Source organism: Tachypleus tridentatus, chromosome 6 (assembly GCF_004210375.1).
Source record: "Tachypleus tridentatus isolate NWPU-2018 chromosome 6, ASM421037v1, whole genome shotgun sequence".
Classification (NCBI taxonomy): Eukaryota; Metazoa; Arthropoda; class Merostomata; order Xiphosura; family Limulidae; genus Tachypleus; species Tachypleus tridentatus.
The window spans coordinates 135,541,061-135,566,599 of record NC_134830.1 but is presented as its reverse complement, the minus strand read 5'-3'; the positions used below and the strand labels follow the sequence as shown (position 1 = coordinate 135,566,599).

General features: G+C 33.1%; 2 protein-coding genes across 2 annotated transcripts; one reads left to right on the top strand and one right to left on the bottom strand.

The window, feature by feature from the left end:
* Window positions 1-438: 438 nt before the first annotated feature.
* Window positions 439-24,146, bottom strand: LOC143253750 (putative NADH dehydrogenase). The gene is given in 11 exon segments (XM_076508065.1): window positions 439-715; window positions 13,452-13,572; window positions 15,559-15,712; window positions 16,865-16,972; window positions 17,211-17,341; window positions 18,674-18,833; window positions 19,137-19,214; window positions 19,216-19,308; window positions 20,040-20,265; window positions 21,197-21,469; window positions 24,039-24,146. Coding segments are annotated over 10 exon segments (1,500 nt in total). The 5' UTR covers window positions 21,433-21,469; window positions 24,039-24,146; the 3' UTR covers window positions 439-522.
* On the top strand, window positions 3,078-4,158 carry LOC143253749 (uncharacterized). The gene is made up of 3 exons (XM_076508064.1): window positions 3,078-3,302; window positions 3,441-3,793; window positions 3,985-4,158. Exons 1-2 carry the CDS (start codon window positions 3,291-3,293, stop codon window positions 3,780-3,782), a joined length of 354 nt encoding a protein of 117 aa, XP_076364179.1. The 5' UTR covers window positions 3,078-3,290; the 3' UTR covers window positions 3,783-3,793; window positions 3,985-4,158.
* Window positions 24,147-25,539: the final 1,393 nt, after the last annotated feature.

Below are 25,539 nucleotides of genomic sequence, written 5' to 3'. Positions count from 1 at the left end.
AAGCAGCTAGTCATCACCACCCACCGTCTTCACGTTCGTTTAACGTCTTTACAATATCCTTACAGTGTAGTTTCCATCTTAGGGTTGTCATGTACAACGCACACTACTTTTTTCTTTCTTGTAGTTATTGTAGACACAAAGAGTATGCTGCAAAGTTTGGTACTTGTATGTTTAAACAGATGGGGAGAGGAGTTACTGAAAATTTTAGCACTCGTTTTTCAGTGAAAGGCTATTTCAGATTTGAAATGAGTAAGATTTTAACTGTAGAATGCATGTATATAACCCATCACAGATATAGGACGTAGCAAATATTTTTTTATACAAAGTCTACAAGTCAGTTCGATGTACTTACCCAATTGGGTAAAAACACTTACTTTATTTTCTAATTTTTTTCTAAAACTTACTCGTATAATGAACTTGCACAACTTAACCCCAACCTCCTAGTATAATATAAGTTTATTTTATGTCGTGCACATCAACCTTATTTAAAAGTTTCTTTTTAAAGGCCTGAGAAAGAAAGTGTCATTTCTTCTGATCGCCTGACGTCGTTTTCTTCGTATACAGCGAGTTGTTTGGGTTCAACTGGTTACTGTGATTGTTCAGGTCTGGTTTTGTCCCTTTACCATGGTAGCCAGATTGATGTCCTGGGCCAGATGGCTTGTGGTTTGGATTCATCTGGTTTGCTCTTTGATTCTGATTGTGTTTATCCATGTTTCTAGGAATATATTAAACATAGAAGGGTTATTTTTTTATAAATATTTAAAATACGAGGTTATACGCCGAGAAAACATAAATTGAATATATTAGGTGTACAAAACAGTTAGTTTTACTGGCTTTGGACAGATATAGATTTTCCTGGCGAACGTTTAGCTTACAAACCAATAGTGTTCAGGGTAACAGTCCTTGACATTACAATAAAAGGTAAAGAAATTTAACTTTTTCTTTTCCCTGGGAAACCCATTCATTGAACAGACAATAATTTATAGATATCAGTAACATACGTGAAGAATTGAGAATAGGAAGATAGATTTGTTTTTCTATCCAACCTTTCTAATTATCTCTCTCCGACCATTTTAGTTGGAAAATTATAAAAATCAGTTATGCACTTCTCCTTTTATCTCTCTCTCTATATATATATGGATTAGTGTTACTAAATCTTAAAATTTTAATATTCTATTAATTAACTTCCAATCTTAGAAAGACTGAAGAAATAAAAGAAAAACAACAAATAATAAAAAGCAGGAATGTAAAACCAACACCTAAAATCTAAATTAACATTTTTCACAGATAATGGTGACGTTTTCTTTTTCTAGTTTAATAATAACTGTCTGGTTACTGACAGTCAGATGATGATTTGTTTGTTTTGTTTTTTGATTTCGCGGAACGCTACACGAGAGTTACCAGCGTTAACCATCCCTACTTCCACACTGTAAGACCAGAAGGAAGGCAGTTTGTCATCACCACCCACCGCCAACTCTTGGGCTACTTCTGGTTTTGGTTTGTTTTGAATTTCGCGCAAAGTTACACGAGGGCTCTCTGCGCTAGCCGTCCCTAATTTAGTAGTGTAAGACTAGATGGAAGGCAACTAGTCATCACCGTCCACCGCCAACTTTTGGGCTACTCTTTTACCAACGAATAGTTGGATTGAACGTCACTTTATAACGCCTCCACGGGTGAAAGGGCGAATATGTTTGGTGTGACAGGGATTCAAATCCGCGATCCTCAGATTACGAGTCTAGTGCTTTAACCACCTAGCCATGCCAGGCCTTTCTTATGCGAATGCACAATCAGTATAGAATGCATGCTGTTACTACGGAGGTCTTGGGGTACGTGACTATTTCAAGCCAAGAAATACTAATATTTCATCACAAGAATATGGGCTATCTAGAAAACGTTAAATACCATAAGCACGCTAGTTATATAAACATAATTTTGTTTACATTACAAAAATATGGGGTACGTGCTCATGTTCGTGTGAATACTTGGTTTTTTATGACGTAGCCAAAAAGACATATAAGTGAGAAATAAATTATTAAATAAAGTTACTAATTTTTCTTTTTGTACAAAACCATAAGAAGATAAAACAAATGGTGTGTTACATTTGTTTTGATTATCGTACAAGTAATAATAACAGCAGTCTACATGAAAAATAGGGCGAAATTATATTATAGGAATAGATGAGAGAATTATAATATTTACTGAAAGTAGGCTTCGAAGTGACCAGAGTCAGTTCTGACCCAAGAGGAAAGGTGGCTAGTCAATAACATCAACCGTCTACTCTTATCATATCATGGGATTTGATTGTTATCCTTATGATGTACAAGGTAGTGCGAATATTTTGTTCCAGTAAAGGGATATGAACCGTAGAACCTCGAATCCACAGTTCAGCGTTTCATGGGCGAGACACAAAAGCATTTTAGTTTTGGCTTTATGTAATCTATGCAAACGTCTCAGATATTTAGTGACAAGTTACAAATAATAAATACATTAATACAACACAAACGAGGAACGAAATTAAAATGTATGCAGCAAATTTAAACATTATATAAATTTGGACGCGATGTTTTATATTAAATGGGTTTTTTTCTGACTTACGTTTAACATATTGTGCCAGGAGAATCGAAACCTGGTTTTTAGCATTATACACCTTGAGACTTCGTTGAGACAGTGGAAGGAACTTGCATGCAAAAGCGAAACGCTTCAAGAACTGGGTTAATATTTTTAAAAACATTCTATTTTGTGTGTTTTTTCTTTTATTTTTTTAATACAGATAATATCTACAAGAAAAACTGTAACATTTAACCTTGGCGTGTCAGTTTTCACTAGGTAAAACCGATTGGATTTAGGGTAAAACCATCGATTATACTAAAAAAAAAAATGCTCTTAGCAGCCGTGACCTAACAAACTCAGCTACGATACGTTGAGTAATATCTCACGGTATTTCGCCCACTTGTCACAGCTGAGTAACGTTTACTTCACCGCTGAACGGTACAAGATCGTACGGCGGACCAATGTTCTGGTAATCATAAATATGAGATTGAGTGACGACCTTGGACACACCCTTCAACTCTCACAGTTCGTGTCGGTTATACGAAGTGGACAGCATTTGTGTATTTACTTGGCCTTGGTGCCAGCACTGGACGATAGGTAAAAATGTTGACCCAGTTTTCGACCACTGACATGCGACATGTAAAATATGAGAATTTTCTCAACTATAAAAGGGACGGAAAACACGCAGGTTATCACATATTTGTTCCATAGTGGAAACATCTCAGTTTGTCTGTAATACCATGAAAACTCTGGTAAGTTCCAAAACTTTTTATTCTAAAAAGATGTTCAGAAAAAACAAACAAAACACTATGAATTTATACTTCGTTTCAAATATTTCGTACATAACTTTATATCAGTTTTACGTATTTACTTGTTTATTTTCCTTCCAGGTGGCTATCGCTTTCTTTGCCCTTGTGGCTACTGCCATGGCTGGCTATCTTGCTGGGCCCATTGGTTATGGTCATTATGGAGGCTATGGTTACGGCTATGGTTATCCCGTTGGCCGTCGTTTCAACTACGCTACTAGTATTAACCACGGTCACGGTTATGGTCTTGGACATGGCTATGGCGGTTATGGTCTTGGACTAGGCTACGGCGGTTATGGTCTTGGACTAGGCTACGGCGGTTATGGTCTTGGACACGGCTATGGCGGTTATGGTCTTGGACACGGCTATGGCGGTTATGGTCTTGGACTAGGCTATGGCTACGGCGGTTATAGTTATAAACACTAACCTATCCAAAGGTAACTTTCCAAGTTCTGAAAAATTATTTATGTTTAGTAACTGTCTTTTTTTTCCCTCGTTCTCTATCTCTCTCTCTTCTTTTTTTTTTTTTTACGGCCATGAAAAATAAATTGATAAAAATAAAGTACAATAACAGTACTTTATCTATAATATTTAATCATTTCATATATATATATATATTTATTTACAGCTAACTGCAACGACAATACCGAAAAACACCACTGTGAATTGTATGAAACAGTAACTGGGTGATGACTTATGACGAGATAAGGGGGTGAAAAATCTGTCTTTCTGTGTATTATAATATTAAAACTGATTTATTTGTGTATTATAATATATTCAATAAACTGATATTTGAAGCAAATTTTTACTATTCATTATTAACAGAACCCCGCAAAACTTGTACGGTCAAATTAATATATTTATTGTAATAGTACCTTTTGAATACAGGATTTGTAGAATAACACAAAAGTTCGCTTGTTTTAGGCCTAACATTAATTACGTCTTTATTAAGTATTGTCGCTATTTGATTAAAAAAATCACCAGTATAACTTATGTGCATTTTTTGCTTTAATTTAGTTAGGGTTAAACTTTAAAGTACTTAATACTATCAATAAATAAACTTATAATGTTATTCTACAATTTAACGTTAGATCTTTTAATATGTTGTTCAAAAAAGTATATTTACATACGCCTTTTGTTCCCATCCGTTGAAATGAAGCGCGCGCGCATTTCTAGGACAGACGAAAATTGAGTATTGTTATAATAGATATACAGTATCCCAATTGTTATTAACTCGCGAAGTCTTTTAATTAATTTTAAGACAAAAGCAAGATTGTAAATTACTTGTTCATTTACGCCACTAAGCGCTGTCTTACGTGATTCACCAGTTGAAGAGAAATGTATTAAAATTAAGAAGTATTTTTTTGTGCAAAGCTACACGAGGACTATCTGTGCTAGAAGTTCCTAATTTAGCAGTGTAAGACCAGAAGAAAGGCAGTTAGTGATCACCATCCACCATCAACTCTTGGGCTACTGTTTTTACCAACGAATAGTAGGATTGACCACTTATTATAACGATCCCACGGTTGAAAGGGTAAACATGTTTGGTGTAATGGGGATTCGAATCCGCGACCCACAGATTGTGAATCGAGTGCCCTAACCACCTGGTCATGCTGGGCCAGAAATTAAGAAAGGAATATTAAAACAATATAAATTAGGACGTTTTGGGAAAATAGACACAATATTCGTATCTCTGATTTAGTTATGTGTTTAGTTTTTTAAAAGTTAGTTATTATTATAATAGACTAACTAACTTACCGTTTTAACGCACAAGGAAGACGTAAGAGGTTCGTATCTAAATGCTAGCCTTGCAGGGAGCGTTAAGATTTGGATCGAATCGGTTTAAATAACGGATCAGTGATAAGTTTACGCTCTCAAACGTTAAAATCCAGTGTTCAATTCTCAGAAAGTTCATAGTACAGCTTTGCACTAAAAACCAACTGAACATTTTATTCAAAAGCCTAACTATAAACATTGCTCAGCTGGTGATTATAAAGACATAGCGATATATTAAGCTATTTATACCTTAGTTCATGCTTTTGTTTCATCAGTACTTAATATTTTCAGATACCTTGTATTTATCTGTTCAAGCAGCTACGCATATATTTTGAACTGATGATGTCATAACATGTCTAAACTTATTCATTCAGACGAAACTCAGCCAACACAATATTCGATGAAAAAAATATCGCAAAGAAGGGGGTCAAAATTATTAATTTTCACCTGCTTAGAAATGCTACTAAGTTTAACGAAATTCATTCGTACTTCGAAAATATATATATACATTGGTTCAGGAGGCAAATTAAAATGTGGTTCAAGGTTTAATTGATCTAGCGAAGCGAGGGTTGTCGTAACAGGCACACCAATTACGGTCGAGATCCAGGAATCGCTTTTAGGCTCTAGAAGCTCTTGAGTTCTGGACAAAATTTCATGTATTCTCTTTCTTTTTTCGACAGTAATTTTCCTAATTTTTACAAATTAAGTTCTTCCAATCTTATTTTCCAGTTTTGCGAAATACCTCAAGTAAATAAAAAGATTTATCATAGTAATGGAATGACAAGCCACAATTTACTGCTACGTGTTTGATATTAAAAAGCGATTTGCAAATGTCAAGCTATAAAATAAACCCATTACATGTGACATATCTTACGATATAAATTAAATAAAAAATAGGCATAATATTAATAAAGGAAGTCTGCCGTGTTTTAATGGGAGGAGCTTATTTCTAACGTATTATAATCATATTTGTTTGCCCACCAATAATAATCAATGTAGCACGAGAACATGTAAATACACGTGTATGCGTCATACAGTAAAACCATACTTCTGTGATTCTATTCTAAAGAAAAAACAACAACAATAAAACAAGCTACAAATTACGTTCCGTTAACAGATTGGTTGTTCGTGGATATATGTATCCATACAAGGAACGTTTGAGTTAAACGTCTGTAAGGCGTGCGACTCGTAACCTAAGGGTCGCGGATTCGAATCCCCATTACACCAAACATGTTGATCGTTATAATGTGTGGCCAATCCCACTATTCGTTGGTAAAAACAGTAGCCCAAGAGTTGGCGGTGGGTGGTGATGACTAGCTGTCTTCCCTCTAGTCTTACACTACTAAATTAGGGACGGCTAGCGCAGATGGCCCTTGAGTAGCTTTGCGCGAAATTCTAAAACAAACAAACAAGCATTTAGAGCTATTTTCATACTTCGTATTATAACTTGAGTTCCTTGATATTTCCATTAAACGCCCATTAGTTAGCTGAAGGTCTTATAAAAACTAAAATTTGGAGTTCGATCCTTGGAAGACAGTTCACCGTGCCGCCTTGAGCTAAGCAGGAAAAACTTGAAACAAATTTCACGGTCCAGCATGGCCAAGTGCTCAGGGCGCTCGAATTGGTTAGGGACGATTAGAGCAGATAGGCCTTTGCGCAAAATTAAAACAAAAACAAATTTCAGCGAAAATATTGTAATTGAAAATTTTCGATAAATTTAATATATATACGTACTACCCAATCCCCAAAAATATTACTGTGTGAATGTGATTTGGTGTAAAAAGTCTGTCATTTAGTTATTTTTACACAAATAATTAAATTTTGGTTAAATTGTTAGATTATTGATTATCTACCCAATCGTGTGAGAAAGTGTTTCTAATTATTATTTAATTTTTTATAAGTTTCTTGAAATAAAGTATACATTCCATTTCAATATGGGCTTTTATGTACGTTTTTTACAATAACCGATTATAACACAACTAAAAACGTTTTGGATCAATGAAGTCTAACCTTGGTACCAGTCGTCACCCACGGTATAGCGTAAATAATCGTGAACGAGAGTGGTGGCCTACATAAATCAATGAAACATAATCAGGACTGAGGGTTTTTTTCTTCTTCTCCTGTTTGTTTGTTTAGGATTAAGCACAAAGCTACATAATGGGCTATCTTTGTTCTGCCCACGAGTATCGAAACCCGGTTTTTAGCGGTGTGAGTCCGCAGACATGCCGCTGTGCCACTGTTGGGCTTTTCCTGTGTACCAACTGGTAATTGCTTTTGTTGCATTTTCCCTAGGTATCGCTCCACAATATTTAGATCGAATAATTATTTTAATACATTGAATTTAAATATATCATGTTAAAATTACAATTGGTATACAATGACCAAAACCTTTAATAAGAGTACATCTACAGTTTACAATATATATTTAAAACAAAGACAATTTCGAAAAAGACAATAATTATGGTATTTATTTTAAAAAATGTTAAACGTGTTAAACACTATTCAATAATCCGTTGTTTTATAACCTAATATGAAAAAAGTCAGTAGTAAATGCAATAAATAAACATTTAAACAATGAAAACTAACAAAGTATTAGAAACCAACAGACCTAAAATTTGTGACTTAAAACGAGGTTAACTTAATCTCTTTTTTTCCTTATTTAATTATCTTAACTTGTTAATTTCGATTATTTGGGAAGATCTGCAATACTATTTTTTGCACGGCTATTATTTTGAATTCAAAAGAAACAAAGGAATGTTAAGAAAAATTACATGTTGAATTTATGCGATTTTTGTCACAAATTTTAAGCCTAATATTGTGAATATCACACCAGATGGCTATCATTGCACTTGGTTTAATTTAGACCTCCAAATCCGGTGGAAACAGCAATACATTCCCAAATATCCGCAAAGAAGTGAACGATGATTATCGTGTATGTGAGTAATGTGCCACTGTCGGACCAAAATTTATGTTTTGCATCACAATTTGCTGACGATGTAGTGGTCTGAAAAAGTGCCCCCACTCTTTCAATTCCAGCAATAAATCTCCAACCAATCCTGAATAATTTAGAATAATACTGCCAGAAATATAGAATAAAAATATATATTCCGAAAACTCAAGTAATATTATTCAGCAGATTAAATAAACTGGAAAAAGATCCACCTAAGTTATATATGAATGGATCACTTTTACAGACTGCTACTTCTGCTAAATTTTTAGGATTAATTTATGATACCAAATTAACGTGGATACAGCATACAAACAATATCCTGATTAGAATCTGGAAAAGAGCAAATTATGCAAGAAGTCTTTCAGGTAAAAATCAAGGAACATCACCTGATAATATAATAAAAATCTACTAAACATACATTAGACCTATAATAGAATACGCATCTCTTGCCTGGATAAACATAACACAAAACAATTACAGAAACTACAAAAAATACAAAATTCAATCTCAACTTCAGCTTATAAAGTACCACGTTGTACTTCATCCACATTCATGCACAAGTATGCATACACAAAGACAATATCTGTAAGACTCTTGCATAATGCACTAAATTATTTTAATAAAAATTGACATAAAAATGATTTATTATGTGATCTCGACAGATACTATGTGCATAATGAACATAGTCCTGAGTACCTCTCTCCTATAAATATATATTTAAGAAATATAAATCAAGCTGGCCACCATGCAGTGCACTTAAAACTAGTTTTTATTTTATTTTTTATGCTTTTTGTTTATTTATTTATTTTTCTTTTTGATTATTTATTTTTTCTTTTCTCTCCTTTCTTTTTATTTTATTTTTCGATAAATATATATAGAAAAAGGGAAAATATATATATCAGTGGAAAAAAAACGAATATATATTTATATACATACATTTAAAATGGAATAGAAGTAAAAAACAAAAAAATGGATAAAGAAAAAAAGGGCAAATAAAGACACTACATGGACATTGCCCTGAAAAGGGCCGGAGTACTGTGGGACACTCTGGCCCAAAAGCACTACAAAAACAACAAATTCTTACTAGTAGCCAACATGAAAGCTAGAGATGGAGAAAGAGGTCTTGTTCACCTGACCCTCCTGGGTATTCAAAAATTAAACATACCCAAATGCCCACAAAAAAGAAGTGAAACAGCAATAAGAATAAAAGCTATATACTGTACACCTGTTATAGAGGGTAAATAGTATTACAGAATCACTTGGCACGTTTACCGTTTGTTGTTGAGCGCAAACTTAAATGGATTATCTGCGCTCTGTCCATTGCGTGTATCAAAGCCAGTTTCAGCGTTATAAACATAAGCCTTTAGACTTACCGCTGAGTGGCACTTTAAAATAAAACATATATAAACTGCAGTGAAACTATTCTTAACAGAAATACTAGAAATATATAGGAGAATAATCTATTATTCTTTGACTTTTTCCTACTTGAAGTATTGGCTGATCAGTAATAAACCCCAACTGGCAGTATATCTCATTATTAAGAACAACAATATCAAAAACAAACAAAAATGAAACGAAAATCCCTCTCACACATACAAAAACAACAACAAAACAACAGATAAATAAGATTACAGCTGCCACGCGGTCGGACACATGAAATAAACCTTTTACTTAAGGCCCGGCAGGATCAGGTGGTTAAGGCACTCGCCTCGTAATTCGAAGATCCCGGGTTCGAATCCCCGTCACACCAAACATTTTTCCCCTTTCAGTTGTGGGGGCGTTATAATGTTACGGTCAATTCCAGTATTCGGTGGTAAAAGAGTAGCCCAAAAGTTGGCGGTGGCTGGTGATGACTAGCTGCCTTCCTTCTAGTCTTACACTGCTAAAGTAAGGACGGCTTGCGCATATAGCCTTCTTGTAGCTTTGCGCGAATTTCAAAACCTTTATACTAATATATTTATAGGTCATTGTTAAGTGTACACCTCTTTCAATGAGTACTTATCACCTATTTTATAAATACGTTACTTAAAAAAAAGTAAAACCTTGCTAGCAGAAAAGACGTGGTTATTATAGTATTGTTTAATCAGTAAACTTTAAAAGTACAAAACGTCCTTGACTCCAATATAACCGTTAGTGTATTATGTCAAAGGGTTTATTTGTATTTTCGAGGTAGAAACCCTAAAACTGTTACCGCTTATTAACATTTAGTATTATTTATGTGCCTCGTGTATTGTATATGTTTTTCCTTTCATAGAATTCAGTGGGATTTATCTTGTCAATCTCTTCACCTCATTTAAGACAAGTAAGTTTTTGCTGTCACTGGTGTTATAAATACACCCTTAATGACACAGTAAAACGTTTTAATGATTCGCCTAGGTCCTGAACTTTGTTGATTGAAACGAAACAAGTTACTTCTACAAGTGTTGCTTTCATGTGTTTTAAATTTAAAGGCTGGTCATAATTTCAGTTTTAATTCCATATTAAAAAAAACTGATATAACTGAAAAGTAACCTTGGTATTACTCACCACTTAGGCCAATACTTAGTATGTGTAAAAGAAAGGTTATAATTTATTAGGATAAATGCCAACATATAGTTATGCGAAGCACAAGTGCTTTCGGGGTGGGAGAGCATACTTCCCACAGAAAATTTCTAAAAAGTAAACGCTATAATATTTAATCTGGGAGGAATTGTACATGAAATATGGTTTAAACATTTTCATGGGTATTCACTTAAAATCCATAAACATCCAATGAAAAGTCAGCAAATTATCATTTGTTGTAACGCTGGATGGGAAGGAAGGCTTAATTTGGCATAAATATGCAAGCTTTATTATAGTAAAGTATTGTACAATCTATATGCAGAGTAGCCATTAATTGTCAAATTATATTAATAATTTAAAGAACTCTGTATAACAATAGTGTATTAGCTATTAGTAACTGGCTGTCATACATACACCTACATGTATGCACTATTGAAATAACATGTTAGCATGCCCCATTCTCCTGGAGTGCTTTTCTATAACTAATTTACATACAGTTTATGTGTATCTCAGGTTATTATTCAACCAACGGAGAGCAAATTCCGAACGTTCACACGAACATAAACTTAGTGTAGCAAAAAGTATCGGTAACATAAACGTATTTGGTACACTGAGCACGAGTTCAAGCAATCAGCCATATCTTGTCGCTGTCCTGGAGTGGTATAGAACGCCATCTTGTCTTTCATAGATGAAGTTCTTTATCAAAAATATTAGCATTAGGCAAATCTTCTCTGTAAAAATCTATACCCTAGAATGATTTGAAATTTTCACGTTGCTGTAACTGAGTAGTATGGCATCAGAATATCTATCATTGCATGGAATGTTCTAGATTTCTGTCAGGTTTTAAACACCCGTGGAAACGTTAGTATTTAGATTTAGACTGCGTGATCGTGAATTTAGCGTTTGAGAGCATATAGTGGTGATTTTTAAAGCAAATTATCACACTTATATTGTAATAACAATGCAAAATTCAAAACAAACCAAACCGGGCCTACATAAAGCTGCACAAGAGCTATCTGCGCTGACTGTTCCTAATTTAGAAATGAAAGACTAGGGGGAAGACAGCTAGTCATTACCACACATTGCCAACTCTTGGGTTACTCTTTTACCAATGAATAATGTGACTTACAATTACATTATAATGTCCACACGACCAAAAGACGAGCATGTTTGGTGAAACGCACAAAAAAGAAAACAAATCAAACTTTTTCCAGTAGTAGAACACTACTAGAGGTGTAACTATAGAAAGTAAATACTGTAGTATGAGCACTACATTTATTGGGTGTACTTTTACTCATCAGTAACTATTTAACAAAAGTGTAAAAATAAGCACTATAAACAAGAACAACAAAAATGTGACACGTGGTTGGGCAAACCATAATATCTTACTGTCCAGCATGGTAGTTAGGGTGTTTGACTCGCAGTTTGTAAGTTCGAATCTGTGTTACACCAAACATGCTTGCTCTTTAAGCCGTGCAAACACTATTATGTGATGGTCAATCCCACTATTCGTTTGTAAAACAGTAGCCCAAGAGTTAGCGGTGGGCAGTGTTAATGAGCTGCCTTCTCTCCAGCATATCACTGTTAAATTAGAAATGGCTGGTGTAGACAGCTCTTGTGTTGCTTTGCATGAAATTCCAAACAAATCAAACATACTTGTGGTGGACATCATGGAGAATGTTATACTAAAACAGTTTGGGAGCCTCAGCACATAGTTACAGCTCATGTTCAGTCATGCTCTGTCTGACAACCGTACATCTTAAAAATAGTCATATAGTGGTATTTTCGTTGTAAAATGTCCCGTCATAAGGCTGTAGTGTCCAAAACACCCAACAAGTTTTCTCCCTGAACATTCTATATTCAATATAATGCACGATGTGATGGTTTCCCAGCTACTGTTTCAATCCACAGATGATGCATCTGGTCACTTCACATGGAATAACATGAATAACCATTTCATTTTCTAGCTGCCAGAAATACACAACAGTTGAACTGAGTGTCTTGTGGTGATTCATCAGACAGAGATACATTTTGAATACGTCCAGCACTATTGCTTGTGGCATGTAGACAGGTGTTTTTACTGGGTTTTGTGTTCATGGATCCTTACCTGTTACAAAACAGAGCACTTTGTTTACCATGACTGAGATAACACTTTGTGCAGATCTCTTTCTGGATGGTTGCAGGTCCCCAAGTCTATCCACTTTTCTTTGCTTATCATAGGCTATCTTCATTATGGAATTTTTAAATTCCTGGTCCAAACACACCTTTAAGATCCAAGGTTTAAGCTTCTTTTATAGTGGAAAGTGTTACTCTGTGCTTTTTTCTAGTGGAAAGTATTACATTAATGCAATAATTCTGCTACTTTTCTTTATCTTTGTTATGGAAAGTGTTACAATAAGACAACAGTTCATCTCATCTACTTTTCTGTACTTATTATCATGGAAAGTGTTACATTAAGACAGCAGTTCATCTATTTTTTCTCTACCTTTTCTAGTAGAAACTAGAGACAGAGGGTCACTTACTTCTGCATATCTTTTGTAGTGGAAAACATTTCTCCTAAATTGGTTCAGCTACTTCTGTGTTGCCTTTTCCATATAAATTTACAAACTAGAGATCAATACTTTCTACATAAATTTGTGTCAAAGGTAACAAAGCTAGAGAGCATCAGATTTCCAATTAATAATTTATTTTACCTTTTACCATTCTATTGTACTAAAATGTAGAAAGTCATCTGACATGTATAAAAGTATGCAGTACTAAAGTAGATATAACTGTTACATTAACACAACTTTGTAATCTCAAAAAGACAACAACTTTTATTTCAAAACCTAGATGTATCTCTTCCAAATAGTAACGTCTTCAGCCAATCCATTGGCACCTGCATCCGCAGTCTCCAGCTTCCTAATCTTGTGAGGTAGGCTGAACGCCATAGAAACCATGAAGGAAAACCTAAGTTATACAGAAGTAATGTTCACTAGCAGGTCTACTTACTTCATAACTTTCAATAATTTTTTGATGGTTTAAGTTTATACATGATGACTATTGGACAGCTAACTACCATTACTGGTGTTGTGTTTAGTACTAAACTAAATAGCTATGAGATAGGTATCAGTATAAAAATACCTATACTTAACATGTAGTTTTCTTGAGTAAGGAACATGGTCTTACAGAGATATATATAAAAAATATATAAAAACAAAAGAATAATTGTTTCAAATCAGAAATCCATTTCACTGTTGATTGGCGATTAGTTTTTAAGTGTTACTATACACCATCCAGGTAAATGTATAAAGCATTATTGTGTTGGATCTGAAGTAAGGGGCATGGATATTTTAAAGTTCTATCCACATACATATAGTGTGAAAAACTTGTTAAAAGATACAGTCTTCATTAACATACAACATATATATCATGAGAACATGGATGATAAATTCAAACAGAATATGATGTAATAACACCTGAAAAACATCAGGCTGGAGTCTCTTACAGACTGTACGTAGTTTAAGAGAAAAAAAGAAGTGTTAATCTTCTGCAGAGCTTAAAAGTTTTGCTGAAATTGCATAGTGAATAAAGTACGGAGAAATGGTAGGGAAAAAAAAGCTAAGAATCTTGGAAAAAAAAAGATAAAATTACACAATGTGAAAACTGGAAAAACTAAACTTAAAAATTGTTTGGAAAAATGGAAGACAAAACTTAAACACATTTACTTTGAGAAAATGCAAAGGACAAAAATTACATTAATGTTAAAAAAAAATGTATATATATTCAGACTGAAAACATGAAATATAAGGTTATTCACTTAATGGGTGAGACTATAAAAATTGTAAAACCTACAACTAAAATCTAGTGTTGTTTGGGTTGCAATGTCTTCTATAAAAAAGAAGGGCAAGTTCAGATATTGTTTTATACTGACTTCTGCTTTTTACTATATTATGGTAGAAAAACTTTGAAGGAAATCCATGACTCAGTTCCAAACAACAAAATAAGGTTTAATACATATGCCAATATGACTTATTTATGGCTATCAGGTTAATTAACTGAATATCAAGGATCATTATCAACATTAGGGTTTCCCACACGGCAGTTCCAATAGACCTGCCAACCATAATACACAAATTTAAAATATGTAATAAGTAGTTAAAAATATAACTTACTTTTAGTACCTTTCACCTTGTGATTCAGTTGCTTTATGTTTGTTACCTATTGCTTTATGACAACCACATAATAAAGCTTGAATTTCTAGTTAGATATGTGAAATGAGTGCACAAAATCAACAGACAAAGCTTAACCGTCAGACATGATCTCAGCTGCTGATATGTATCCAATCCAACATGGTGTATGTTGCTATTGAAAATATTTGTAGTTGAAATTATTTTTTTTATGAGAAGTTGGACCCAAAATAACATCAAATCACTCCAGTCTTTTTACACTTAAAGAGACAATTGTACTTGTGCAAGCTGATGATGATTCTGGCTCGAAGCCCAAACTATCTGAAGATGATTCCGACTCTAAGCCTAAACTATCTGAAGTTGATTCAGACTCTAAGCCTAAACTATCTGAAGTTGATTTGGACTCTAATTCGGACTAAACCTTCTGAAGATGGTGATTCTGACTCTAAGCTTAAACTATCTGATGATAATTTTGAGAGTAATAAAACTGAAAAAAGTAAAGGATTAACACCAATAAAGATGAATGATATTTTTTCATCAATAACTAACATCTTTCTTATTATACACACACACAGATATTAAATGTTTGAAATTATGCCTGATGACATAAGAAGAGGATGTATAATGAGTTTAAAAAACTTAGTTTGTTATATGAACATCTGTTAAGTAGTTACTGTTAGTTTGACATAACACAATTGAGAAATACAGAAGTAGTTTTACACTTATGACACTGTTCCTTTAAGGTGCCAATTACTTTAAATCTTACCTTGAAGTTTCACTTCTGGAAGGTCAGAAAGAGCCTTATATCCACCAATGTATGCCAACATGCCCATGCTTTTGAACTGGAATGGTTGTAGCTGATTAACTGATGTGACATTGTTTAAACAGTGAGCCAGGTACCTGCCCTGTTTCTCAGCTACCTAGGAACGTGTGATCTATATTTCAACATATCAGCTCTTTCTTATGCAGTACTGGATTACACTGATGTTGACCAAAAGCAGTTTATTTATTCTGTGTAGGTAAACCAATCTAATCTTTATGCTATCTTATATATCAATTTCCTTATTTAATTTTATAGCTTAATTATCTGTGTGTATATGTATATACTGTTCAGCTTATTCACTAGTCTATAAATGTTCACTATTTATAAAAACAATTTCTATAATTTCACACTTTTCTTCACCATTACATAGTTTCCAGTGAACTTCAAACATCTTAAGAAATGAAGCTACAGAAAACAATTGTATTAAATAGGGTCAAATGTATGAAACTGTGTAAGCCATTGACTTAAAACTTCCTTATGAATACTTGATTATAGAGTCAAAAGGTTAACTATTTAGTTTAGGTTATCTCCATCTTCCTTTTTTCATGTATGTTTTTAAAAGTTATTATATAGTTTTTGTTGTATTTTTCCACAATATTTTGACTTTTAAAATTATTTATGTCTTTTTAGGTAGGTTTTTAACTTTGTAAAGATAACAAAAGCTACTTTGAGCCTTTACAAGATTATCAAAAATATACTTTGACTTGTAAACATATTTTACTCACTGAATACATAGAAGACTGTTAGTAGACAAATAAATAAGTGCAAATAAAAAAGCAGTGGTATAACAATCCACAACCAGACACTTGGGACTATAAAAATTTTAGTTTAAGCTATTGTAAATTCCGTATATGCTAGTCCAGAATTAGTGCCCTTTCCAGAAACATAAGCATGAGTGTACAATACAACTCTATATTTAATTATTAAAATTTGCAAAATTTATTTGTTATTACTTTTTTCTTTAGAGTCATTAAATGTCCACTTAGTTTGTTTTGAAGTTTATGCAAAGATATACAAGGGATACCTGTGCTGGTAGTCCCCAATTTAGCAGTAAAAGGCTAGTCATCACCACTCTTAGGCTATTTTTTTACATTTAATAATGGAATTTACCATCACTGTGGACCAGTATATTTCTCATGGCTCCTAGCCTCAGGCTAATATATAAAAGGGCAAAACAAATTTATAATACTACCCCTTTATTTATAAAGGTACTTAAAATTATACTTGAAATATCCATGAAGTCTCTTACCTGAGCTGTACACGGCAGAGGAAGATTCTGAATATCGGCACAATCTCCTAGAGCGTAAGCACACCTAGTAGAATCTCCAAGCACTTGAAGGTATTCATTGGTAAGAATCTGGTTTAGAGCATAAAGAAACCTGCTTCATTGACATATTTTATAGTGATCAACTAACTTTTACAATGCTGTTATTTGATATTTATAGGTTTGTGTGTTGAAAGTATCAAGAGACATCAAGGAGCAGTGAATCATATTCATGTTGATTTGTTACAAAAATACAAGATTCTAAACAAAAAGTATATTTTCAATAATATATTCATGTTATTCTTGGTACATAATGAAACAAAATACTTACCTGACCTTGTTTGTTTTTAGGTACATCAAGGTGGTGTGTAAAAGGTCGAGGAGCTAAACCTGTACTCCAGACAACAAGGCCACAAGGTAAAACTTTTCCATCTACTAATGTGACACTGTTGGTTTTAACTTCTACACTTGGACAAAATAAATTATTAGTTAACATATTATTATAAGATATGTATTCTAAAACTTAAAAACATTACTGATCACACAACCAGAACCTGACGTTTTCCAAGACCTTAATCACAGTATGTAACTGCATCTGGTAGTTTGAAATTAGTGACATGCACACACAAATAAGCTCATGCTGGGGAGCCCTTAGGACAAATGCTCTAGAAATAGTGCAACAGGTGGATTATGTACCTTATTTTGAAAAGCAAACCAACCCTGATTTATTCAATTCAGGGGTCAGCAGGGACAGGAAAAATCCCTTTATGCTTTACTCATGACAGTCCATGAGTGGAATTTCAGTAGTTGCATATAACTATTTACCACCTGGAAAACCATAGAGGAATCTTATGATACAACTCATCTCAACACAGCTTGTTCCTACCAGAAACATTTCTTTCAGTCAGTTGGAAGCTGATGAAGACTTAGAAAGAAACATACCTGATCAGGCAACATCCACCACTGAGTGGAGCCCAAATACAAAGGAGAAAAGGATCCCTGAGAAGTAAACAGAAATAAACTCAAAATAAATGAAGTCACTACATGCTTCTGTGTCAGAGACATAGAATAGTGAATTCATATCCGAAAACACCTCAGAAAAAATTTTTTTTGTAAAATAGAAAAAATAGACAACAATACAGGTTAAAAAAAAAGGTAATCAACAAGGTATAATGAAAGCTATTCAACATGAATGAGAAACCTACAGTAAGCAAGTATAAACATTGTCAGAATGTTCTGCTGTTGAGAAAAAATGATCTAATAACAGGGAGCTTACTTAAGAATCTGGGATAGGAGGAGATAATCACAAAAGTTAACTTGCTATGGGCAATATAGGGGGATATAGAGGTTAAAGCAAGAAAAGTAAAATTCATATCAATGCTTAAAGGCACAGATGGCCTTGTTGCTTTGCGCTATAAAATGCTAAACCAACCAACCAATGTTTAGACAAGCAGAGATGAGAAACTTTTATTGGGAGAAAGCTACAGTATGAAACAAGGCATGTTTTAGAATTTAAGACTTTCAGTATTTTAAATTTTGTTCTTATTTTAAATTATGACTCTGATAAAATAATCTACATTGATCTATTGATTTAAAAAAAAAAAGGCTACAATGTTTGGTAACAAAATTTTCTGGTTCTTTGTAGAAATTATTTGAAGTATTTTTTTTATTAAATTTGTACTACATAAAACATTCATAGGGAATGAATTTATGGAATAAAATATAAGCTTTTTTCCACATAAAATCTATATAAAATTATTTCAGCAATGTTAAAGACATCCCAATAAGACCCACCTGTAACAGATGACTGCACTAAATTAAACCTATCTCTTTCTTTGATCTTCTTTTCTGCATAACTTTGAAGTCGTTTATCAAAAGAACTTAATATCTTGTTAGATTCAATAAGTGTCACCTGGACGAGACTTGCACATTTACTGTATAGTCGAGACACATCCTGTAAATAACAGGGATTCACAATGAAGATGTGCAAAATAAGGTTTCTTCCTTCAACATATAATTTCTTAATTTTTAATAAGCTGTATCCAATTATTACAAATGGAGCTATAAGAAATACAGTAATAACTGTAACAGACTATAAACTTAAAAGGCTAGGAGACACAAACAAAAAAAATGGTTCATGTGCATAAAAATAAATAAAAAATATTGCAAACTATTGTTTAAAGCTGCTATTATTGTATACAAACTTAAGTAACCCTAATTAATACATCACGCCAATGTTAGAATTTCAATGCCATACCTGAACGAAGAAGTCATACAATTCTGCTCCAAACTCTACGCCAGTAGGTCCACCACCAACAATCACTGTGTGTAAAATACTTGTTTTGCTCTTCTTCATCAATCTCAGGTTGAACAGCCAGTTCAAAGTTACTCAGAATTCTGTTACGTATCTGGCGTGCATGGCTCAATTCCTGAATGTAAAATCAAAAAGCTGCATTAATATAGTATGTTATAATTGATTTTTAAAGTTTTTGACATTATAGTCTAGATTTGTATTAACTAACAGTTCAGAACAAACAACAAGATCATACTAAAACTATCTTTCAGCCCTTTGGTATAGAAAAAACTGATCTTGTGACAAATACTCATTGTGAAAGACCACACAGCCTAAAATAAAAATGACCAACCCAGAACATATTAATATGTATATACATAAGTTAATGTGAAACTATTTTTTTAACATTAATATCATCACATTACACTTTTTATATGTAATAAATTAATCACAACATAACATTTTCATATCTTTCTCTCTGTTCTGAATGTTGGGTTACAATTTTCAAGCATTTCTGATCCAATTTCACAACAGTAGTGTCATGTTTGTTACTAACATACAAACCAAATAACTTTTCAATTAGTAAAATACACCAAAAATCTTCTGAAATTAAAAATGGAAATAAGTATCTTTTAAAAGATTAGGTTTTTCAGTAAGATATTTAGCTAGTAATGATATAAAATAAAAAAAGCTAGTATCCCCTCACATCAACAGAAATTTCATGATAGCAGACAACAACAAATACACAGAAAGTTATGAAACAAAAATGATTTTTTTTTCACAAACTTAAAATCTTTAACTAACAAAATAGATAAAACCTCACAACAAACTGTTTAGTCCAAAATGTAAAGCTTTAAAAGACCTTACCTTCAAGAAAAAGGCATATTCATTAACACCATGAACGTTAAAGGTATTATTTAAAGCTCCAATTCCAATAACAAGTTTATCATAGTTGAGGGCATAAGTAAAATGAGGATGGAAAACACTAGAACACATAAGCTGTTTCTTGTTCAGATCAACAGACGTTGCCTCTGCTTGATGGAAGTGGTCGGTCTGTCGAAATCCGCTGTTCCTAACTGGCTCAATTATTGACCTAAGACACAAATCACGTGATTTTTACATTATAAATATTAAGTAAAGGTACCATTTAATCTTGTTTGAAGAGTATGCATTGATGAAATGTTTGTTTTTAATTTCATGCAAGGCTGCACGAGGGATATCTCTGCCAGCCATCCCTAATTTGGCTGTGAAAGACAAAAAGGAAAACAGACAGTCATCACCAAACACTGCCAACTCTGGGATACTCTTTTACCAATCAATAGTGGGATTGAGCATAACATTATAATGCACCAATGGCTAAAAAAGCAGGCATGTTTGGTGTGACATGGATTCAAACCTGCAACTCTCAAATTGCAAGTCAAGCATTCTAACCATCTAGTCATGCTGGGCCTATAGATGAAATGAATTACTATATTGTGATCCATCTATCATGCACCTTTTGATCACTTTATCAATACAGAAGCAAAAAGTTTATTTAACAAGTATACTGATGTGACAAAATGGCTTTTTATTCAACTGTGAAATAAATAAAACATTAGTGGTTATTAAGAAAGGCATTTCTAAAGTCAGATTTATTGAAATATTTCCAAGTCAGTGACTGATTTTAATGTTTTTCTACATTTAATTCCATAACTTAAAATGAACACAATGAAAAATTGTGATTTCTGAAAAATCCACTAACCTTTTAAAATTGGAACAAAATAACTAGTTGACAATGTGTTACTAACTTAAGTTTGTCTATTTGAAGGTAACATTAATAAGGAATAATGATCATAGTTAAGTGTATGTTTTTCACTGAACATATTGCCCTAAAAATTCTGAAGTTGTATAATTTTTTGTTCACAAGAGAGTCTCTTAAAGTACATTTCATCAGAACATTTTTTCCACCTTGTCATAACAAGCAAGTATAATAATGCAAGGGCAGTAGAAAAGCTAGATATGTAACTTTTAATATTGAAACGTACCGAAATTCTAGGGTTCCTGTAGTGGTACTGCAAAGAAGAGGAGTAAACAAGAAGTGGTTCCTCGGTGATACCACAATCACATCGTAAAGCTGCTTGTTTATGGTTTTTAACACACTGTAACTTCCCCAACCTGTCCCTAGAATTACTAATGTTTTCCTGGCTGATGCAAAGTTCTTTTGATATGACTTCCAAAATATACTCCTTACGTGGCTAAACGGTGTAGTCAGCTTTCTCATTTTTCATTACTTCCATAAAAATCTTAATGTTGATTTTCTGTCATTAAGCAAATAATACATTTTTTTCCATTATTCACAAATTACATTTCAGTCACACTGATTATATTAACAGTTAATAAATAAGCATAAATAAGAATAGTATAATGATAATATGAACTATTTAAAATTAATCTAAGTTTCAATGACTTTAGTTTATTTATTATAAAGTTTCAGCTCCCAGATCACTTTCTGGAAATTTTGCTTATTAAGTTAAACAGTGAGTAAGTCCTGAAATACCTTCTGAACACAAGTTCATTCTCTTATTGTTTTGAGTGTTTACATTACTAAAAGGCAATTTCACTTGCCCTTTACCAAGTCTTGACTCATGGTGAACACCAATGTTGGCAACATGGGAGCACATAAAGTTGTTCCTCCAAAACCACCATCCAATAAAATAAATTAAAGTGTAAATCCATCTGTAAGTTTTTGGGATACCATTTATTTCCCTCTTAAATTCTTTGTGAGAAATCTGCCTCTACTATGGCAGACAGCAACTTATTCCATAACAGAATCACCTTGGTAGAGAAATAAAACTTTCATTAATGGGAGCCTAGCCTATTTCTTCCAAATCTTATTAAACTTGTGTCCCCTTTGTAAGAAGCCTTTATCCTATCAATTCCTCCAAATTATTTCCTACATTTATTAATACTTTTACAAAATTCATATTGTAAGAGGGTTTGTTGAAATATCTGAATGTATTATTGAGGTTTAGAAAAAAAAAAAAAAAAAAAGCCACCAGCAAAATGGCCAATTTATACGATATATGGATTGTGTTGATGTGTTTGTTTCTTTTATACAGAATCCAGATTTTGAGTTTTAAAAATGGTGATCTTGACCTTTGGCACCAAAATTAATAAAATGTTTCCCCAGCTACAAAGGGGAGTGTAACCTATAGAGTTTCCTCAAAATGTGTTGTTTTGAACATTAGTTATTATGTTAAAATCAAATTTAAATTTCTTGAAGTGGTAACATTGTCTTGATTTAACCCCAAATCAAGATTTTTCTTACTTCCAAGGAGAAAAACCTTGTGAAAACATGCTGCTTAAAAACTTGTGTCTAAAATATTCTACAAATATACCTTCATTATTGTTTTCTTAATATTTTGAGTTGCAGGAAGGTGTTAATTTTGAGCATTATTCCAGTACAAAAACAGTTGATGCCACATAAATACTGAAATATGGATGTTTATAAGGCTTCCAGATAATTATACTTCTATATTTGTCCTGTTTTAACACTTTCAGCGTTTTTAATTTTGGTTAATTTTTATTAATTTATCCATATCGCAAAGGTAGAAGCTAATTAACATCAGAGGAGGAGCGAGGTTTATATAAGCAAAAGAAGATACTATGTGCTACAGTAACAACTAATATACACGATACATTTTTACCGGGACAGATTTAAAAGATTTAACAGACAAATAAAAGATGAAAATTGTCATACTTCTACGAGTTATAGTAATCTCAATTTAAAATGTACGTACTGTTTTTGTACTATGAATTTTCAGCCTTGTCTCCGCCTCTACAACAAACATTTACGATTTACGAAAGCAACCTTACTTTTCAAAACAATAAACATCTTTCATCACTTTGCTGGTGAATGCTTAGAATTACGTATGATATGTTTGTCTTTAAATAATGATGTATTCCTGTGTGAACATTAAAAATACTTTGATGAACTTTTAATAACAGCTAACTTCTCGCTAGAAGTTCATTACAGATATATTTTATTTCTCTAATTTTTACTTTTATGCTACAAATGTATTCAGCATAAATGTTTTTGAAAACGAAACCTTACTTTTATGATATTTTTAAAGACCTGGTCTACAAGTGAAGGAGACATATTTGATAAGCTGATTCTCAAACAAACATTTCTGGTACTTTCTCTTTTTTTCACTTTAAAATGACGAATTAAGCACCTTGTGAAAACTGAAGTCTGAATTCTTCGTCAGCGCGGTCAAATTTGTAACAGTTTCTATACTTTGGGGAATTCCTTAAACTCTACATTTTTATGGCCAAACATGAATGGGAGGCGAATTATTTTGGTATTAAAATGCTCTTTTTTTTAGGTTAACAAATCAAATCCTTTAATCGATTACATGTTTTTTTTAAACTCGGATATTGAAAACTATGACAGAAAATTGTGATTGGTGCCTGTTAAATGATTTTGGCTAGCGGGCATTGAACATCATGGATGAGTCCACTTGCAGCTACTACCTGATTCATAGACGAGAGTAATTTGACGTTCTAATTAACAAGCATGCTGTTATTTTAATAAGAGACCCAGAAAAGAAGATGCCAAATCTCCACACGAATTGTGATTTACTTCAGTTTCTATTGGATTTTTAAGTCGACATATTTTAGAAGTTAATTGACCTGCTGAACAGTTTGCCTTTAGAAAACTTACTGTTTAAGTATACGGTAATGCGTAACGCAACTTCTTTCAAATAAATGTTAGAAATGAACATGAATTACGTATATCTTCATGCTCACATTCCTTCTAATTAACCATCATTCTTGTTATTGAAGGTCTATTTATGTTTAAGTTCAGTAAACAAAAAATTGAAATACCATATATCATTTCTTCGGTGATGGTGCTTCAAGGCATCATTACTCATTTCAAGGCTTCAAGGCTCATTACTCCTCAATGTTTCCGAAATTTCTAATATATTAGGAATGCTATAAATGCGCTCAAACCTCCGAACTTTACGAAAAGGTGTATCTTATTTTTGTCTCTCAATGTTAGTGGCGAATTATTGTTAAAATGAAGACAAAAATCTGTGTCATCCAGCGTGAAACTATCAAAAGTTTATTTTAGTTGTCTTGTGGGATCATTACTGGTGAGTATATACAAATATTATTTTTGCATATATTATTTTGTTTTAAGCAAAAATCTTCATGAATTCAGTTGTTAATAAATAACAAACTGTCTAACCATTTTTGTGAGTTTCGATTCTCAATAAAGTTCAAACGCATTATTTGCATTCATAATAATGTGATAATGAGTGACAGCAGTTCAAATGTAAAACACGTTAACGCTGTATCATTTCTAGAAGTTTGGTAAGGCCAAACGTGTTTCCAGGATATGAATTTCAAACCCATCTAGAAATATGTTAGAAAAGTTGAAACTCATTTTATACCCTCAGTACAGTGTTTTTGAAGCAATTTTTTTTATTCGTTTTAGGCTCTTTGAAGATGAATTATTATATTCAGATCACTTTTAGAATCTAACAGTTATATTTCTGGTTATCTAGACTATAATTGAAATTTACATGATATTCTCAGATAAAACTAACTTTCATTATATTGGAAAGATAAGTTCATAGAGTAACTGGAGGTATAAACAAAATGTTTGTTATAGAGGTTTTTCGAATTTCCATATTACGATAAAGGGAAATTAAATAAATGGGCACAATGTAAAACATTACACAAAATCTTTATTGTTTATAACACAAAAGCACTATGTGTACTTGATTTTGAAATTAGACAGTTTTATTTTCCAGGATCTGAGCTACTTTCTTTCTAATTGCCTTCAATAATAAATTCTAACTAACGTTACTAAGATAACTCGGTAATATCAGACATACCAACGATACCACGTTACTGGTTATTCCCATTCAAAAATGGCCTGGCATGGCCTAGCGCGTTAAGGCGTGTGCTTCGTAATCTGAGGGTCGCGGGTTCGCGCCCGAGTCGCGACAAATATGCTCGCCCTCCCAGTCGTGGGGGCGTTATAATGTTACGGTCAATCCCACTATTCGTTGGTAAAAGAGTAGCCCAAGAGTTGGCGGTGGGTGGTAATGACTAGCTGCCTTCCCTCTAGTCTTACACTGCTAAATTAGGGACGGCTAGCACAGATAGCCCTCGAGTTGCTTTGTGCGAAATATCAAAACAAAAAACAAACAAACATTCAAAAATAAGAGAGGTTATAGCTTCGAGGCATCATCTGACCTACCATTGTGAACATTGCTCTGTACATTCATTCACAAGGTGTAACTTCACAGGCATACACTCCACAGACAGAGCTGATGTTATTTAAAGAGTATAACAAAAATTAAAGGTAGACAGAAAA